Source organism: Haliotis rubra, unplaced genomic scaffold, assembly GCF_003918875.1.
Source record: "Haliotis rubra isolate DU_JTF1 unplaced genomic scaffold, ASM391887v1 Scf558, whole genome shotgun sequence".
NCBI lineage: Eukaryota > Metazoa > Mollusca > Gastropoda > Lepetellida > Haliotidae > Haliotis > Haliotis rubra.
The window spans coordinates 191,266-209,225 of record NW_025767255.1 but is presented as its reverse complement, the minus strand read 5'-3'; the positions used below and the strand labels follow the sequence as shown (position 1 = coordinate 209,225).

Genomic DNA, 17,960 nt, shown 5'->3' with positions numbered 1-17,960 from the left:
TTTCTCCATTTTAAATTTTGTTACAAAAAGGACACTTGTGATATAAGGAAGGTCGTCGTGCATGTCCATTTACGTTATCTCAAGACGTTAGTCTCAGGATTGTATGGTCTTGTAGCTGAAATATCGCTACGCTGAAGCCGGGTTTCCTTGTACGCGTAGTGTGTGATGCGTAAACAACACTTTATCTGGAAAGAGCAATAGCCGTTTCCATGCACGCTTGCTGTGTGCTATTAATTTTGCTAACGCTCAAAAGTGTCCGAATACGCATCACACAGCTATACGGAGTCCGGAAGTAGGGATTCCCAAGGGTTTTTCTCAATGTCGCATGGTTTTCATTGCACGCACAAGTTGCAAAATGCCAAGGAATTCGGTACCTGAGATACGTCTTGAACAATTAATCGAACTTGCTTGGTCATCTACGATGTACCCAGGAAGGACCACAATGATGTTACGAAGGTAAGCAATATTTGGAACGCAGTTTCAAGGAAACTTCAGGAAATCGATGACCAAGAAAGGATTGGTATTTTGAAATATGGTATACATATCTCTTCACATTATGTTAAGTTGCAAAATTCCGTTCTTTGAAAAACAAGGTGGCTTTGTAGACAGCAGTTTTGATCGGTACGATATCCAGGAAAAGGATGACTTGATTTAACGCATCACATAGCCTTTATACACGTACACATGGGATTGGACACTACGCAAACGTAATATGCACTACGCATCACGCAGTTACGTAGACCATACGTACACATGGAAACGTAAGACGTGAAAACAATCCCAGCTCAATGGCGTAGCATTAAGAATCGCGTGTGAATGAAACCTTTGAGTGAACCGCCTCATTTATCACAGCCCCAAGTGATGTCCTGACATGTTTGTTTTTTTGTTTCATGACAGATTAGAAAACCCCTATCTGTACACATTGGGTACGACCGCCTCCGTGGTGTAGTGGTTAGAGCGTCCGCCCGGAGAGCGGAAGGTCGCGGGTTCGATCCCCGACCGCGTCATACCAAAAGACGTTAAAATATGGTACTTGTTGGTCCCTGCCTGGCGCTCGGCATAAATGGGTACAACAAGGACTGGTCGTCTCGGAGTCAGTATAATGTGTCTGGGAAGGGTATTCATGCTTCACTGCAGCATGGTATCTCAGTGGGCTAGCACTATAAAACCAGCTTAAGTCTGGGCTAGTACAAGCAGCCGCACATACACATACACACGCATGCACGTCGTCATATGAGCGAAATATTCTCAAGCACGACGTTAAACCCAATTTCACCACACCTCACATTGGGTACGCCAGTCAGTAGCAGCAAGAAATAAAAGGCCTCGCATTAATACATGGAAAGTAGTTCCTGACAGGTGACTCATTTGCATATTCATGATCGACGATGTAGCGTCATACATCGCATCATTAACAGACGCCTCTATTTGCTAAAACAATCAGATTGTTAATAATCGTTTACTGGACGAAGGTACTTTTTGTCAGGGCAACATTTTGTATTCTGGGTTTCTCATCGCCCGACCGACTGTAAATTGGCCGCTGCCCAGAAAAAAACAAGAATTCGAACTCAGAACCTACCAGCTGCTGATTCAATTGCTTCGTTCCTGTGCCAGTGCTGACCCATGAACATCCGGGTTAGATTTGGTCTTCAGCAACCCATGCTTGTCGTAAGAGGCGACTAACGGGATTGGCTGGTCAGGCTCGCTGGCTTGGTTGACACATTGTATCCCAACTGCGTAGATCAATGCTCATGCTGTTGATCACTGGATTATCTGGTCGAGGCCATATTTACAGACCACCGCCATATAGCTGGATTATTGCTGACTGCGGCGTAAAACTAAACTCACTCACTGTCAGTGCTGGCATGAAAGCAAGTAGCCACTGTCGCTCACCAACTGTAGCAAACGACGAGTGAGTGAGTGAGTTTAGATCGGCAGTATTTCAGCCATATCGTGACCGCAGCCGACGAACCGATGACGTTGGGTGATCCGGAAGGTAGACGACAAGTGAAAATTTCCAAGAAGGCTGAGCGCTAGGTATTAATATTCTTCTTTCTATACATTTCATTTATCTATACACTATCATAATTAAAGAGTAAAGAAACATTTTAATGACCGAGGCGTCTAACTTTGTGACAGTAACATCTGATTCTATCTATTTATCTGCAATGTTTATTTGATGTTCTCTGCTGCTTTTCTTGCAGTGCAATCTGTGTTATGGATTCAAAATCTGCAAATTTGACAACGAATGATTTTGTAGTATATAGTTTTGTTTTATTTCCCGAATAACAAAGAAAATAGAATAAAGCGTTAATTAAAGGTTTTTCTTTTTTTTCAAAATGCAAATTTCCTATACCCACTCAAAGACAAGCAGAATAAGCAAATCAAACAACAAAACCATAGTAACAGATATTTTTGTCTACTTTTAAAAGTTCTTATTTTATTATTTTAAACCGACCGACCGATCACGGTGGATACTCGAAACACATGAAAGAGGGGCGGTGGAGTAGTCTTGCGGTGAAAGCGTTCGCTCGTCACGCCGAAGACCCGATTTCAAGTTCCACATGGGTACAATATGTGAAGCCCATTTCTGGTGTCCCTCGCCGTGATATTGCTGGAATCTTGCTAAAAGCGACTGTCACCCTTATCATGGGAAAAAAGACACACAAGTTATTTCCTGACTGTCATGGCCGCATGTAGCGGTTGGCTTGACACGGGATGCATGGGATTTGTGTTCCGGCACGTGCTGCACGTGCTCTGGATGTACAACCACGACGCAGTAGTCCCAGACTTGGACGAAGTGGGGAAATACAGTAAGCAGTGCAGGTAATTTGCTGTAGTTTCAATATGTTCACACTTATCACATTCGCTCAAACTTACAATTTTTGAATGTTTGATTGTCTATGAACCCCTAAGCTTCGTCGTCAGTGCCGTCTTTATACGCGGTACGGTTGAATGTTTACCTGAGCTGTAACTCCAGATCCCTCACTCACTCACCGGATGTTGACGTGGCCTTTTAGTTCTTATTAATAGTAAAAGTGCATGTGCGTTGAGCGATGTCACGTAATCAATATTGATGACACCAACCACAACTTAACCGTTGAGACCGCCTCCGTGGAGCGTCCGCCCGGTGAGCGGAAGGTCGCGGGTTCGATCCCCGACCGCGTCATACCAAAAATACGTTAAAATATGGTACTTGTTGGTCCCTGCCTGGCGTTCGGCATTAATGGGTACAACAAGGACAGGTCGGCTCGGAGTCAGTATAATGTGTCTGAGTGGGGTATTCATGCTTCACTGCGGCATGGTATCTCAGTGGGCTAGCACTATAAAACCAGCTTCAGTCTGGGCTAGTACAAGCAGCCGCACATACACATACACACGCATGCACATCGCCATATGAGCGAAATATTCTCAAGCACGACGTTAAACCCAATTTCACCTCACCTCAATTAACCGTTGTTTTTCTTCTGTGGTATCGGTAAACGCCATTCAGAAATATTCCAGCACTAGCAGCGTGTAAGTATCGAGTTTGGACTAGACAGTTGATATTTTGGACATTTCTCTGCGAAACTTGGATGCAATGACATGCCTCAACTAAGCCGGGGAGTTTGACATCCCGATCCCGTTAGTCGCCTCTTATGTACAAACAAGGAATGTTTATGTAGGTTCACCTTGCCGAACATGGGTACCCGGTGGTCAAGTGACTATTCACCTTCAAGCGCCTCAAAGGCAAGCTTGGGCTATCCGGGATAATAATACTAAGATTGTGCGCATTGAGAATGCTTATGTGTGGACATAGCGCCATAGAAATACACTATTATCATGTAGCTTTCATGTAGCTGTTGTCCCACATTTAGTATATTAGAGTGGGTATTGTACCACCCGGTACTTACTAAACGGTACTTGGAGTAGTTTGATGGTTAAAGCGTTCACTCGTCGCACCAAAGACCCAGTTTCGATGACCACATGGGTACAATGTGTAAAGCTCATTTCTGGTGTCCCCCGCCTTGATATTGCTGGAATATTGCTAAAAATCCATAGTACTCATTTGTTAAACAATCACTTGGGTCAAGCATGATACCAGTGTACACTCATCCATAGTCTGCCAAGCGGTTTATGATTACATGTAGCTTTCAGATTGGATAGTTCGTGTTGACACCAACATGAGCTCTATTTCAGTCTGCATGTGTTCACAAAGCTGGTTTAGCATTGGTCTCCAATTTGCAAATGAGGTTGGTTTGTTAATATTGACCTGGCTGGTCGTGTGTTTTGTCCTATGGGCTTATCGGGGCTCATGACATCAACCATTGCTTTATTTGTTTAAACTGCTCTGATGTTCATGGAACTCTAGTTTTGCTTCTTTCGGCTTTAGTACCCTCTCAGTCACAAGATGGTCATTGCCTTTGCAGGAAGATGAAGTTGGTCACGGTCATTTTGTTCGTCTGCCTCAGTCTCACCGAAATCCGGTCGAAGGAGAAAGGCGACAAAAACAACTTGCCTGGTAAGTGCCCTCGCTGCCTCATCTGGTTCATATACGGGGCGTTGGGGTAGCCTAGCGGTTAAAGCGTTCACTCGTCACGCCGAAGACCCGATTTCTGATATTCGAATCCCCACATGGGTGCAATGTGTGAAGCCCATTTCTGGTGCCCCCGCCGTGATATTGCTGGAATATTGCTAAATGTGGCGTAAATCTATTGCTGGTTCATATACTGTTGAAACGATGGTGACGTACAATGACGATAAATCATTCAGAAAATCGGAAACTGATGAGTCCATGCTGGACGATACATGCACGGCACCTTGCTAGAACACTGTTGACTAACTTCCCTATGGGTGGCCTGGGTATTGCCATCTAGTAAGTAAATAAGTAAGGCCACGGCACTTCGCGAGACCTTTGTACTTCCGGTGACAAATAACGTTTCATACCTTTTCGAATGGTCTCATGGTTGTCAGCTGTCAGTAAGGAACCGATAATCCTTGCAGGAATAACAAATTTCCGATCTAACCATCCCCAAATTAGCCAACTATTACGACTGTCAACAGCCGTGACAGCCAAGCATGATTGTAACTTGGTCCGGTCTAGTAAAGTCATATTTGGAACCAGAACTGGTTCTTGAATATACACTTGTTGAAAATCGTACCGTCTCACATATGGCAAGTTGGCTTGCGCAAAGGCATTCGTAACTACTCGCCTCTTTCCGTGACCTACAAAAAGACTCGTACCCTGATCTTACGCCATTTTTGCCAAGAATTGTTGCAAACCAATCAAATCGCGCGTAGTAAAACGCATTTCGAAGCATGAAAATGGTGGCACCGTTGAAGTTTGAGACTTCACTAAAACTATGCAAAGCACAATTTAAACATAAACTTTGAGCTAAAGGATCAGAAACTTTAAACACTGAAACATATTTACAAAGGAAATGAATGTATTGCTGTTTTGCCCACGGATATAGGGGTATTCTAGGAGCCATGTTTGGAAATTCAGAGTTATCTTTCTTTGGTATGGTTCTAGACTATCTTCATCTCCATGCCCGTTTGTGCTTAGACAGGGCCCAGTCTTAAACACGGTAACGAGTTTGGTACGAGACCATGGAGACGCCATCCGGCTTGCCGGAATGACACGAATAGTTACGAATGGCGCAAAGGGAGCCGGGAACCAACTTAGTACCGGAAGTAGGGCCTCGCGAGACTTACAGGCCCAATATCTCTCCCCCCAAGCTGGTGTACACTGGTGGGTGCTATGGTTCTGGTCAGTATTTAAAGGCATAATTTCACACATTTCCGACAATATTTTGGCTTATTCCTTATTGGCAACTTTCAGAGAACACTTGCCATATATGGAATGTAAACAATTACTCCGCACATGGAAAACTGACACACGCGATGTTGTCGGTGTTTGAAGAAATGTCTGGGACTGAGATCTGTCTCCAAAAGATCGTAAAGAGCGCTCCAATGGACATTATGGGGTTCGCTTGAATTAAATTACATTTTGACGTCATTCCATTGTCTGTTCGCTCCATTACTTTTCAGAATGGATCTGTCAAAATAAAACCTTCATTTTGTCAACATTTAATTTTGATATTATTCCCAATACTTCGAATAATTTATGGACATATTCCTTACTATTTATTTTTAAGGGTGGAGAGTTACTCGAGGGCATAATGTTCGGGAGAGGGCGCGACAGTCGATTTAATGCAACGTTGCATAAATTCATTCGAACTTTTTCATTGAATATTGTAATCTAAACACGCAGTTGTTTTTGGAATAAATTATATGGTAACTTCCCCGATGGCTGATAGTTATTATTGACAGAAATGCATTATTTATTTTTAGAGAAGTGTGGTGTGAAATAGTGCATGCATGCATGGCCTAATCTTTGATATGATAACTGACAGGAACAACCAGATGCGAGTCTCCTTCTCCCGCGATAATCCCACAGGTGCCCTGATAGGGACGAGTTGGAGAACTCAACGGGGCAGTCCAATGTACGCTTGCCTTCTCGTCGTGGATAAACAATGACACAAACGCAAGCTAATGGTCAGAGATAAGAAGCGAGGTCATTCTGTTAAATATCACAATATTACCAAATGGTTTTTAATGATAATAACAAACATAAGTTCTAAGAGACACCAACTGGATGTTTCTATTTATCTGAGATATATGAAGTTAATGAGCTTCCCTATTTTCCAGACAAAACTGATTCTCCGGAATACTGCAAGAATGAGATTGTCTTCTTCTTGTCAGTTTTGCGACTATGTACCACCTACAGACGTATCTTGTACTCGAAATCCCGTGTGAAGAACTGGGCCGGACTCGACAAAAACATACAAGCTGCGTTACACATAGCAGACAGCAACATCCCCGGTGGAAAACCTGGCTCTCGAAAAGACGGTTCCAAGGATAGTTCTGGGAATAATGGCTCCAAACAGCAAAGTGATTGTGACAACGGCCCTGAAAAACTTAGCTATGAGGACACAGACTTCGGTACTGATGGCTATATTGGTTTCTTCTATAATGAAGAGAAATCAGGGGACTCTGATGAAGATGGCAAGGAAAACCTTGACGATGACGATATCCAGCCCTCCCCCTGAACTTTCAGCTGCCGTCATCCGAGCACTCCAACGTCACCTGGAGCAGTCTGATAGACACAGACAGGAACGTGAGTACATTATTATCACAAACACCAGGACATACGATTAAGGAATGTGTCCCCGAAAAACGTGTAACCATTTGTAAAATTAGATTGGTTGAAACTGTTATTGTTTAATGGTATGTCTTTTTTAGTCATGGGGCGCTTGGGTGGTCTAAATGTTAAAGTGTTCATTCCTCACACAGAAGAGCCGGGTTCGATTCACCACATTGGTACAATGTCAGAAGCCCATTTCTGGTGTCCCCACGGTGATATTGCTGGAATATTGCTAAAAGCGGCACAGAACCTTAACTCACTGATTAATTTAATCACATCATTCTACTGCCTCTTGGTATCTCGTCGCACCCACAGCGGGTTGATCTGCCCAAACCCTAGACCGAGAACCGTGGTCCTTCTTTGGATAGGCTCTTGCTATGTCCCTATAATCCGTTCTGATCCTTCTCCAGCGCCTGTCTTGTCTCCCTAAAACAGATGTCTTTTTAACACCCTTTGCAATTTTCCCTTTCTTGTAAAACTAGCGCTGATCTTTTCTTGTAATCTAGTATCCACTTTCACAAAGCGATCTTAGCGCCAATATATATCTGGTACCTTTTCTCCTGCCTCTGTGTAAGATACAATTGTAGTCCCTATACAGCCCTTACACAGCTCTTCTGTTCCAGGACTTCCTATCATATTGTTAATCCCCGGCCAGTAACCCGGTACATCCACCGGTTTCAACACCAGTCTTACATCCAGTCTTACAGGGGCGGTGGAGTAGCCTAATGGTTAAAGCGTTGGCTCGTCACGCCGAAGACCCGGGTTCGAATCCCCACATGGGTGCAATGTGTGAAGCCCATTTCTGGTGTCCCCCGCCGTGGTGTTGCTGGAATATTGCTAAAAGCGGCGTAAAACCAACCTCAGTCAGTCAATCCAGTCTAACAATAACTTGTCCCTTCTTCACTTCCACGTCAGATGGGCCCGTGAAGATCCGAGGTAGAATAGGTCTTCAGCAACCCATGCTTGTCGACCCGTGAAGATCCGGGGTAGAATAAGTCTTCAGCAACCCATGCTTGCCACAAAAGGCGACTATGCTTGTAAGAGGCGACTGACGGGATCCGGTGGTCAGACTCACTGACTTGGTTGACACGTCATCGGTTCCCAATTGCGCAGATCGATGCTCATGCTGTTGATCACTGGATTGTCTGGTCCAGACTCGATTATTTACAGACCGCCGCCATATAGCTGGAATATTGCTGAGTGCGGTGTAAAACTAAACTCGCTCGCTCACTCCACGTCATGATTTCTTCAATGGACTATTTCGTAAAGGTCTACAAACAGTACAAACAAAACACTTGTATGCCTTTGCTCTAAGGGTGCAGGAGTAATGTTATTGCTTGCACCTATCTGCTGGTGTCACACTTCCGTGATTCTATACATGTTCTTTTGATGGATCAGTGCTTCTATGTGTCTTTATCTTTACAGAGTCAAATATCAGGTTAGTTTTGATAATAACGCACTGGCTATTGAAGGGAGGTAACTCCGGAGTCAGCTCTATTCCAGACTGATCACGACAGCCTGTGTATCAACTATCCTGTCCGGGCGAGGCAATGACACCAATCAGACCCCGATACCACCCTTCCCCCTCACATGTGCCTATCATTTCTGTTACAAAGGACAAATGGATATTTCTGACACAAAATGCTCGCAATTACCCTAGTATCTTCAACTAATATATTTAATAATTATTTCAGAAATATTGGTAACTTGGTTATCTGTGGAAAAGGCCATGAAGGCCACAAATTTATCGTATTGTCTGGCGTCAGTGTCGGCTGAAAGCAGAAAGTCACAGGATGTCGTTTTGAGAAAATAACTTGAATCATTAATTGGGTTTCTGATGCTTTCAAGATAAAAATGGCACTGTTCATTATCTAGAAATATTATGAATATGAAACCAACTAAATGTAATTATCACGAATGTTTGTTGAAGGCAGTGCCGGGAAGAGGAGGCGTCCCCCTTACCGGTATCGGCAGCTGGGGTTCATGTGCAGGTATCTCAGCCACAGGCTCCACTAGAGGCAGTTCAGGTATGTCAGCAGAAGGCTCCACTAGAGACAGTTCAGGTATATCAGCAGAAGGCTCCACTAGAGACAGTTCAGGTATATCAGCAGAAGGCTCCACTAGAGACAGTTCAGGTATGTCAGCAGAAGGCTCCACTAGAGACAGTTCAGGTATGTCAGCAGAAGGCTCCACTAGAGACAGTTCAGGTATGTCAGCAGAAGGCTCCACTAGAGACAGTTCAGGTATGTCAGCAGAAGGCTCCACTAGAGACAGTTCAGGTATGTCAGCAGAAGGATCCACTAGAGGCAGTTCAGGTATGTCAGCAGAAGGCTCCACTAGAGGCAGTTCAGGTATATCAGCGGGGCGGTGGGGTAGCCTAGTGGATAAAGCGTTGGCTCGTCACGCCGAAGACCCGGGTTCGATTCCCCACATGGGCACAATGTGTTAAGCCCATTTCTGGTGTCCCCCGCCGTGATATTGCTGGAATATTGCTAAAAGCGGCGTAAAACTAAACTCAGTCAGTCAGTCAGTCAGGTATATCAGCAGAAGGCTCCACTAGAGACAGTTCAGGTATATCAGCAGAAGGCTCCACTAGAGACAGTTCAGGTATGTCAGCAGAAGGCTCTACTAGAGACAGTTCAGGTATAGCAGCAGAAGGCTCCACTAGAGACAGTTCAGGTGTGTCAGCAGAAGGCTCCACTAGAGACAGTTCAGGTGTGTCAGCAGAAGGCTCCACTAGAGACAGTTCAGGTGTGTCAGCAGAAGGTTCCACTAGAAACAGTTCAGGTATATCAGCAGAAGGCTCCACTAGAGACAGTTCAGGTATGTCAGCAGAAGGCTCCACTAGAGACAGTTCAGGTATATCAGCAGAAGGATCCACTAGAGACAGTTCAGGTATGTTAGCAGAAGGCTCCACTAGAGACAGTTCAGGTATGTCAGCAGAAGGCTCCACTAGAGACAGTTCAGGTGTGTCAGCAGAAGGCTCTACTAGAGACAGTTCAGGTGTGTTAGCAGAAGGCTCCACCAGAGACAGTTCAGGTGTGTTAGCAGAAGGCTCTACCAGAGACAGTTCAAGTATGTCAGCAGAAGGCTCAACTAGAGACAGTTCAGGTATGTCAGCAGAAGGCTCCACTAGAGACAGTTCAGGTATGTCAGCAGAAGGCTCCACTAGAGACAGTTCAGGTATGTCAGCAGAAGGATCCACTAGAGACAGTTCAGGTATGTCAGCAGAAGGCTCCACTAGAGACAGTTCAGGTATGTCAGCAGAAGGCTCCACTAGAGACAGTTCAGGTATGTCAGCAGAAGGCTCCACTAGAAACAGTTCAGGTATGTCAGCAGAAGGCTCCACTAGAGACAGTTCAGGTATGTCAGCAGAAGGCTCCACTAGAGACAGTTCAGGTATGTCAGCAGAAGGCTCCACTAGAGACAGTTCAGGTATGTCAGCAGAAGGCTCCACTAGAAACAGTTCAGGTGTGTCAGCAGAAGGCTCCACTAGAGACAGTTCAGGTATGTCAGCAGAAGGCTCTACTAGAGATAGTTCAGGTATGTCAGCAGAAGGCTCCACTAGAGACAGTTCAGGTATGTCAGCAGAAGGCTCCACTAGAGACAGTTCAGGTATGTCAGCAGAAGGCTCCACTAGAGACAGTTCAGGTATGTCAGCAGAAGGCTCCACTAGAGACAGTTCAGGTATGTCAGCAGAAGGCTCCACTAGAGACAGTTCAGGTATGTCAGCAGAAGGCTCCACTAGAAACAGTTCAGGTATGTCAGCAGAAGGCTCCACTAGAGACAGTTCAGGTATGTCAGCAGAAGGCTCCACTAGAGACAGTTCAGGTATGTCAGCAGAAGGCTCCACTAGAGACAGTTCAGGTGTGTCAGCAGAAGGCTCCACTAGAAGCAGTTCAGGTGTGTTAGAAGAAGGCTGTACTAGAGACAGTTCAGGTATGTCAGCAGAAGGCTCTGCTAGAGACAGTTCAGGTATGTCAGCAGAAGGCTCTACTAGAGACAGTTCAGGTATATCAGCAGAAGGCTCCACTAGAGACAGTTCAGGTATATCAGCAGAAGGCTCCACTAGAGACAGTTCAGGTATGTCAGCAGAAGGCTCCACTAGAGACAGTTCAGGTATAGCAGCAGAAGGCTCCACTAGAGACAGTTCAGGTGTGTCAGCAGAAGGCTCCACTAGAGACAGTTCAGGTGTGTCAGCAGAAGGCTCCACTAGAGACAGTTCAGGTATATCAGCAGAAGGCTCCACTAGAGACAGTTCAGGTGTGTCAGCAGAAGGCTCCACTAGAGGCAGTTCAGGTATATCAGCAGAAGGCTCCATTAGAGACAGTTCAGGTGTGTCAGCAGAAGGCTCCACTAGAGGCAGTTCAGGTATATCAGCAGAAGGCTCCACTAGAGACAGTTCAGGTGTGTTAGCAGAAGGCTCCACTAGAAACAGTTCAGGTATATCAGCAGAAGGCTCCACTGGAGGCAGTTCAGGTATGTCAGCAGAAGGCTCCACTAGAGACAGTTCAGGTATATCAGCAGAAGGATCCACTAGAGACAGTTCAGGTATGTTAGCAGAAGGCTCCACTAGAGACAGTTAAGGTATGTCAGCAGAAGGCTCCACTAGAGACAGTTCAGGTATGTCAGCAGAAGGCTCCACTAGAGACAGTTCAGGTGTGTTAGCAGAAGGCTCCACTAGAGACAGTTCAGGTGTGTTAGCAGAAGGCTCTACCAGAGACAGTTCAGGTGTGTTAGCAGAAGGCTCTACCAGAGACAGTTCAGGTATGTCAGCAGAAGGCTCCACTAGAGACAGTTCAGGTATGTCAGCAGAAGGCTCTACTAGAGACAGTTCAGGTATGTCAGCAGAAGGCTCCACTAGAGACAGTTCAGGTATGTCAGCAGAAGGCTCCACTAGAGACAGTTCAGGTATGCAATGTAGCAGAAGGCTCCACTAGAGACAGTTCAGGTATGTCAGCAGAAGGCTCCACTAGAGACAGTTCAGGTATGTCAGCAGAAGGCTCCACTAGAGACAGTTCAGGTATGTCAGCAGAAGGCTCCACTAGAGACAGTTCAGGTATGTTAGCAGAAGGCTCCACCAGAGACAGTTCAGGTAGAAGGCTCCACTAGAGACAGTTCAGGTGTGTTAGGAAAAGGCTCCACTAAAAACAGTTCAGGTATATCAGCAGAAGGATCAGAAGGCTCCACTAGAGACAGTTCAGGTATGTCAGCAGAAGGCTCCACTAGAGACAGTTCAGGTATGTCAGCAGAAGGCTCCACTAGAGACAGTTCAGGTGTGTGTCAGCAGAAGGCTCCACTAGAGACAGTTCAGGTATGTCAGCAGAAGGCTCCACTAGAGACAGTTCAGGTGTGTCAGCAGAAGGCTCCACTAGAGACAGTTCAGGTGTGTTAGCAGAAGGCTCCACTAGAGACAGTTCAGGTATGTCAGCAGAAGGCTCCACTAGAGACAGTTCAGGTATATCAGCAGAAGGCTCCACTAGAGACAGTTCAGGTATGTCAGCAGAAGGCTCCACTAGAGACAGTTCAGGTATGTCAGCAGAAGGCTCCACTAGAGACAGTTCAGGTATGTCAGCAGAAGGCTCCACTAGAGACAGTTCAGGTATGTCAGCAGAAGGCTCCACTAGAGACAGTTCAGGTATGTCAGCAGAAGGCTCCACTAGAGACAGTTCAGGTATGTCAGCAGAAGGCTCCACCAGAGACAGTTCAGGTGTGTGTCAGCAGAAGGCTCCACTAGAGACAGTTCAGGTATGTCAGCAGAAGGCTCCACTAGAGACAGTTCAGGTATGTCAGCAGAAGGCTCCACTAGAGACAGTTCAGGTGTGTCAGCAGAAGGCTCCACTAGAGACAGTTCAGGTGTGTTAGCAGAAGGCTCCACTAGAGAAGAAGGCTCCACTAGAGACAGTTCAGGTATGTCAGCAGAAGGCTCCACTAGAGACAGTTCAGGTATGTCAGCAGAAGGCTCCACTAGAGACAGTTCAGGTATGTCAGCAGAAGGCTCCACTGGAGACAGTTCAGGTATGTCAGCAGAAGGCTCCACTAGAGACAGTTCAGGTATGTCAGCAGAAGGCTCCACTAGAGACAGTTCAGGTATGTCAGCAGAAGGCTCCACTAGAGACAGTTCAGGTGTGTTAGCAGAAGGCTCCACTAGAGACAGTTCAGGTGTGTCAGCAGAAGGCTCCACTAGAGACAGTTCAGGTATGTCAGCAGAAGGCTCCACTAGAGACAGTTCAGGTATGTCAGCAGAAGGCTCCACTAGAGACAGTTCAGGTATGTCAGCAGAAGGCTCCACTAGAGACAGTTCAGGTGTGTTAGCAGAAGGCTCCACTAGAGACAGTTCAGGTATGTCAGCAGAAGGCTCCACTAGAGACAGTTCAGGTATGTCAGCAGAAGGCTCCACTAGAAGCAGTTCAGGTGTGTTAGAAGAAGGCTCCACTAGAGACAGTTCAGGTATGTCAGCAGAAGGCTCCACTAGAGACAGTTCAGGTGTGTCAGCAGAAGGCTCCACTAGAGACAGTTCAGGTATGTCAGCAGAAGGCTCCACTAGAGACAGTTCAGGTATGTCAGCAGAAGGCTCCACTAGAGACAGTTCAGGTGTGTCAGCAGAAGGCTCCACTAGAGACAGTTCAGGTATGTCAGCAGAAGGCTCCACTAGAGACAGTTCAGGTATGTCAGCAGAAGGCTCCACTAGAGACAGTTCAGGTGTGTTAGCAGAAGGCTCCACTAGAGACAGTTCAGGTATGTCAGCAGAAGGCTCCACTAGAGACAGTTCAGGTGTGTCAGCAGAAGGCTCCACTAGAGACAGTTCAGGTATGTCAGCAGAAGGCTCTACTAGAGACAGTTCAGGTATGTCAGCAGAAGGCTCTCCACTAGAGACAGTTCAGGTGTGTCAGCAGAAGGCTCCACTAGAGACAGTTCAGGTATGTCAGCAGAAGGCTCCACTAGAGACAGTTCAGGTATGTCAGCAGAGAGGCTCCACTAGAGACAGTTCAGGTATGTCAGCAGAAGGCTCCACTAGAGACAGTTCAGGTGTGTCAGCAGAAGGCTCCACTAGAAGCAGTTCAGGTGTGTTAGCAGAAGGCTCTACTAGAGACAGTTCAGGTATGTCAGCAGAAGGCTCCACTAGAGACAGTTCAGGTATGTCAGCAGAAGGCTCCACTAGAGACAGTTCAGGTATGTCAGCAGAAGCCTCCTTTGGAGGCAGTTCAGGTATGTCAGCAGAAGGCTCTACTAGAGACAGTTCAGGTATGTCAGCAGAAGGCTCCACTAGAGACAGTTCAGGTATGTCAGCAGAAGGCTCTACTAGAGACAGTTCAGGTGTGTTAGCAGAAGGCTCCACTAGAGACAGTTCAGGTGTGTTAGCAGAAGGCTCTACTAGAGACAGTTCAGGTATGTCAGCAGAAGGCTCCACTAGAGACAGTTCAGGTATGTCAGCAGAAGGCTCTACTAGAGACAGTTCAGGTATGTCAGCAGAAGGCTCCACTAGAGACAGTTCAGGTGTGTCAGCAGAAGGCTCCACTAGAGACAGTTCAGGTATGTCAGCAGAAGGCTCCACTAGAGACAGTTCAGGTATGTCAGCAGAAGGCTCCACTAGAAGCAGTTCAGGTGTGTTAGAAGAAGGCTGTACTAGAGACAGTTCAGGTATGTCAGCAGAAGGCTCTACTAGAGACAGTTCAGGTGTGTCAGCAGAAGGCTCCACTAGAGACAGTTCAGGTATGTCAGCAGAAGGCTCTACTAGAGACAGTTCAGGTATGTTAGCAGAAGGCTCCACTAGAGACAGTTCAGGTGTGTTAGCAGAAGGCTCTACCAGAGACAGTTCAGGTATGTCAGCAGAAGGCTCCACTAGAGACAGTTCAGGTATGTCAGCAGAAGGCTCCACTAGAAGACAGTTCAGGTATGTCAGCAGAAGGCTCCACTAGAGACAGTTCAGGTATGTCAGCAGAAGGCTCCACTAGAGACAGTTCAGGTGTGTCAGCAGAAGGCTCCACTAGAGACAGTTCAGGTATGTCAGCAGAAGGCTCCACTACTAGAGACAGTTCAGGTATGTCAGCAGAAGGCTCCTCTGGAGGCAGTTCAGGTATGTCAGCAGAAGGCTCCACTAGAGACAGTTTAGGTATGTCAGCAGAAGGCTCCACTAGAGACAGTTCAGGTATGTCAGCAGAAGGCTCCACTAGAGACAGTTCAGGTGTGTTAGCAGAAGGCTCTACCAGAGACAGTTCAAGTATGTCATCAGAAGGCTTCTCTAGAGACAGTTCAGGTATGTCAGCAGAAGGCTGTACTAGAAGCAGTTCAGGTGTGTCAGCAGAAGGCTGTACTAGAGACAGTTCAGGTATGTCAACAGCAGGCTCCACTAGAAGCAGTTCAGGTGTGTTAGCAGAAGGCTCCTCTGTTAGGTTCATACCTTCAGGTAGTACAGGCTGCAAGTAGGGGCCAGTCGTCTTAGCCGCTACTATTTTGAGTGCACCCGTTTTGTGTACCAGACATCTATGATCATTGGTTCGAATCCCAGATTGGTCTGCTTATGTTCGTAGGTTTGTCCGCGGTCATTTCGGAGATTCCTCTGAACATCAAGTTGACTAATCCTGATATAAACAATGCCAGCTTAGCGGCCTTAAGCCCGACACATTCCCTCACTGTGCTTGGTATGTAAACTAAGTATTTTGGAGGGTTTTAATGCGTGTTTATATTGCTCAAGGGGCGGTGGGGTAGCCTAGTGGTTAAAGCGTTGGCTCGTCACGCCGAAGACCCGGGTTCGAATCCCCACATGGGTACAATGTGTGAAGCCCATTTCTGGTGTCCCCCGCCGTGATGTTGCTGGAATATTGCTAAAAGCGGCGTAAATCCAAACTCAGTCAGTCAGTCAGTTATATTGCTAACAAAGTCATATCTCTTTGAATGAATTGCTAAATGTCTTGTATCAGGCCAAATCTGATTAGCGTTCTTTGTCTTTCAGTTGCGGAACTCGGAAGCCATCTGTTTAATGTATTTTCGTCCATATAAACCTGAATCAAACAATGTTGTGTTTTTGGTTTATACATGTACATATAATTAGGTTGTGACCAGGATGAGCATTCATTTGCACAATTTGGATATGATGAAATGTGTGAGCCAAGTCAGCAAGCCTGACACCTGATCCTGTTAGTCGCCTCTTGCGACAAGCAGGGGTTGCTGAAGACCAATTCTCACCCGAATCTTCACGGATGAAACTCTTGAGAACCTCTGAAGACCGGCATAGGCTGGAGCTGTGGAGCAATTCTAACCCGGCAAACCAAGGGGTTATATTCTACTGAAAACAAGTTAAGAAAACCTTTTTGGAAGGCTGCGTGTTGTAATTCCCATACACCACGACAGATTAACTATAGTCGTACGGAAATAATCTCACCTTTTTGTTACCTCTTCTTGAATATACGTGCCTTTGACGCAACAGTTTGTGCCTCTGTAGTTGGTGGGACGTTCCAGTGTCTCAGGAGCTGGAACTTGATAGGAAGAGTTACCTCCCGTACATTCTTGTACACTGCGGTACAGTGGCATTGTAAACAGCTGCACAGGTAGTATAAAAAAAGACCTTGCGGACTTGTGAGAACGGCACAGTAATGCATACTGAAAAGCTGAAAATCCACGTCCCTTCAGCAAGTCAGGATTAGATGATAGTTTGTGTGAATCTTCGTTTGTTAGATTCACCCTCATTATGACCCTGGGTTTGTCATCGTCACAACCCGTGAAGATCCGGGTCAGAATTGATCTTCAGCAACCCATGCTTGTCGTAAGAGGCGACTAACGGGATCGGGTGGTCAGGCTTGCTGACTTGGTTGACACATGCGACTTGTCATCGCATCCCAATGCGTGGATCGACGCTCAAACGATGCTGTTGAACACTGGATTGTCTGGTCCAGACTCGATTATTTACACACCACCACCATATAGCTGGAATATTGCTGAGTGCGGCGTAAAACAAAACTCACTCACTCATCACATGGTGGACATGATATGGATGCCATCAGGCTACATTAACATAGCAATGTTGTGACAAACAACGTTTTATACCTTTTCGAACGGTCTGGTGGTTGTCAGTTTACAGTACAGTTTATAGTACAGTGGAAACCGCCTAAGTAAAGACCGCTTAACCTGATAAGTAAACACTATTCTTTGGTCCCGGCAAATTTCTTCATTAATTATCACTATTAGAGTCCGGTTAACTAAACTCGGATAAGTAAACAATACCGCTTAACTAAACGTCTTCTCGCGGTCCATGGAAGTAAATTACTTAACAAAAGAGACTGGATAACTAAATTAGCGATCACCACATAATCCGACATGAGGGGCAGTCGTGTCCGTCTCCAGTCAAACAAACATCCTGTTTACAGCTCGCTGGCGTCAAGCAGTTGACAATACACTGCCAGCGCTGATAAGTTGTTCATTGTTACATATGCATACATATACATGCATATGGTTGTCATTTGCAGGTTTTTATAAGTTTGGATAAGTAAAATACCTGATAAGTAAACAATTTTGGCGAGTCCCTTGAAATTTTACTTATCAGGTTTCCACTGTATATATTGAAACACACACAACCAGTTTTGCAATTTCAAACAAGCACTACAAACCGCAATTGAATGAGTGCTAAACGCAAAATATATCTTATTACATGAGTCCGTGTTTATAGAAATGTCCAACAATTATCCCATTTGAAAGCACGTTTTGTGAATAGGCAGCGTTCAGGTGCTTCTCAAACAAGTCCTGTTGTGGTGCTGCGTGTTGCCCTATATAAAACATG

At 45.8% G+C, this 17,960-nt stretch overlaps 1 protein-coding gene across 2 annotated transcripts; it reads left to right on the top strand.

The window, feature by feature from the left end:
• The first annotated feature begins 2,666 nt into the window (after nt 1–2,666).
• On the top strand, nt 2,667–16,201 carry LOC124253910. 2 transcript variants are annotated; one of them, XM_046687763.1, is made up of 5 exons: nt 2,667–2,826; nt 4,410–4,501; nt 6,691–7,159; nt 9,121–9,213; nt 16,140–16,201. In XM_046687763.1, exons 1-3 carry the CDS (start codon nt 2,687–2,689, stop codon nt 7,089–7,091), a joined length of 633 nt encoding a protein of 210 aa, XP_046543719.1. In that variant the 5' UTR covers nt 2,667–2,686; the 3' UTR covers nt 7,092–7,159; nt 9,121–9,213; nt 16,140–16,201. The 2 variants fall into 2 exon arrangements, with proteins under 2 accessions (XP_046543719.1, XP_046543718.1); XM_046687762.1 differs by having other exon boundaries at nt 2,668–2,826; nt 9,117–9,213.
• The last annotated feature ends 1,759 nt before the right edge of the window (nt 16,202–17,960 follow it).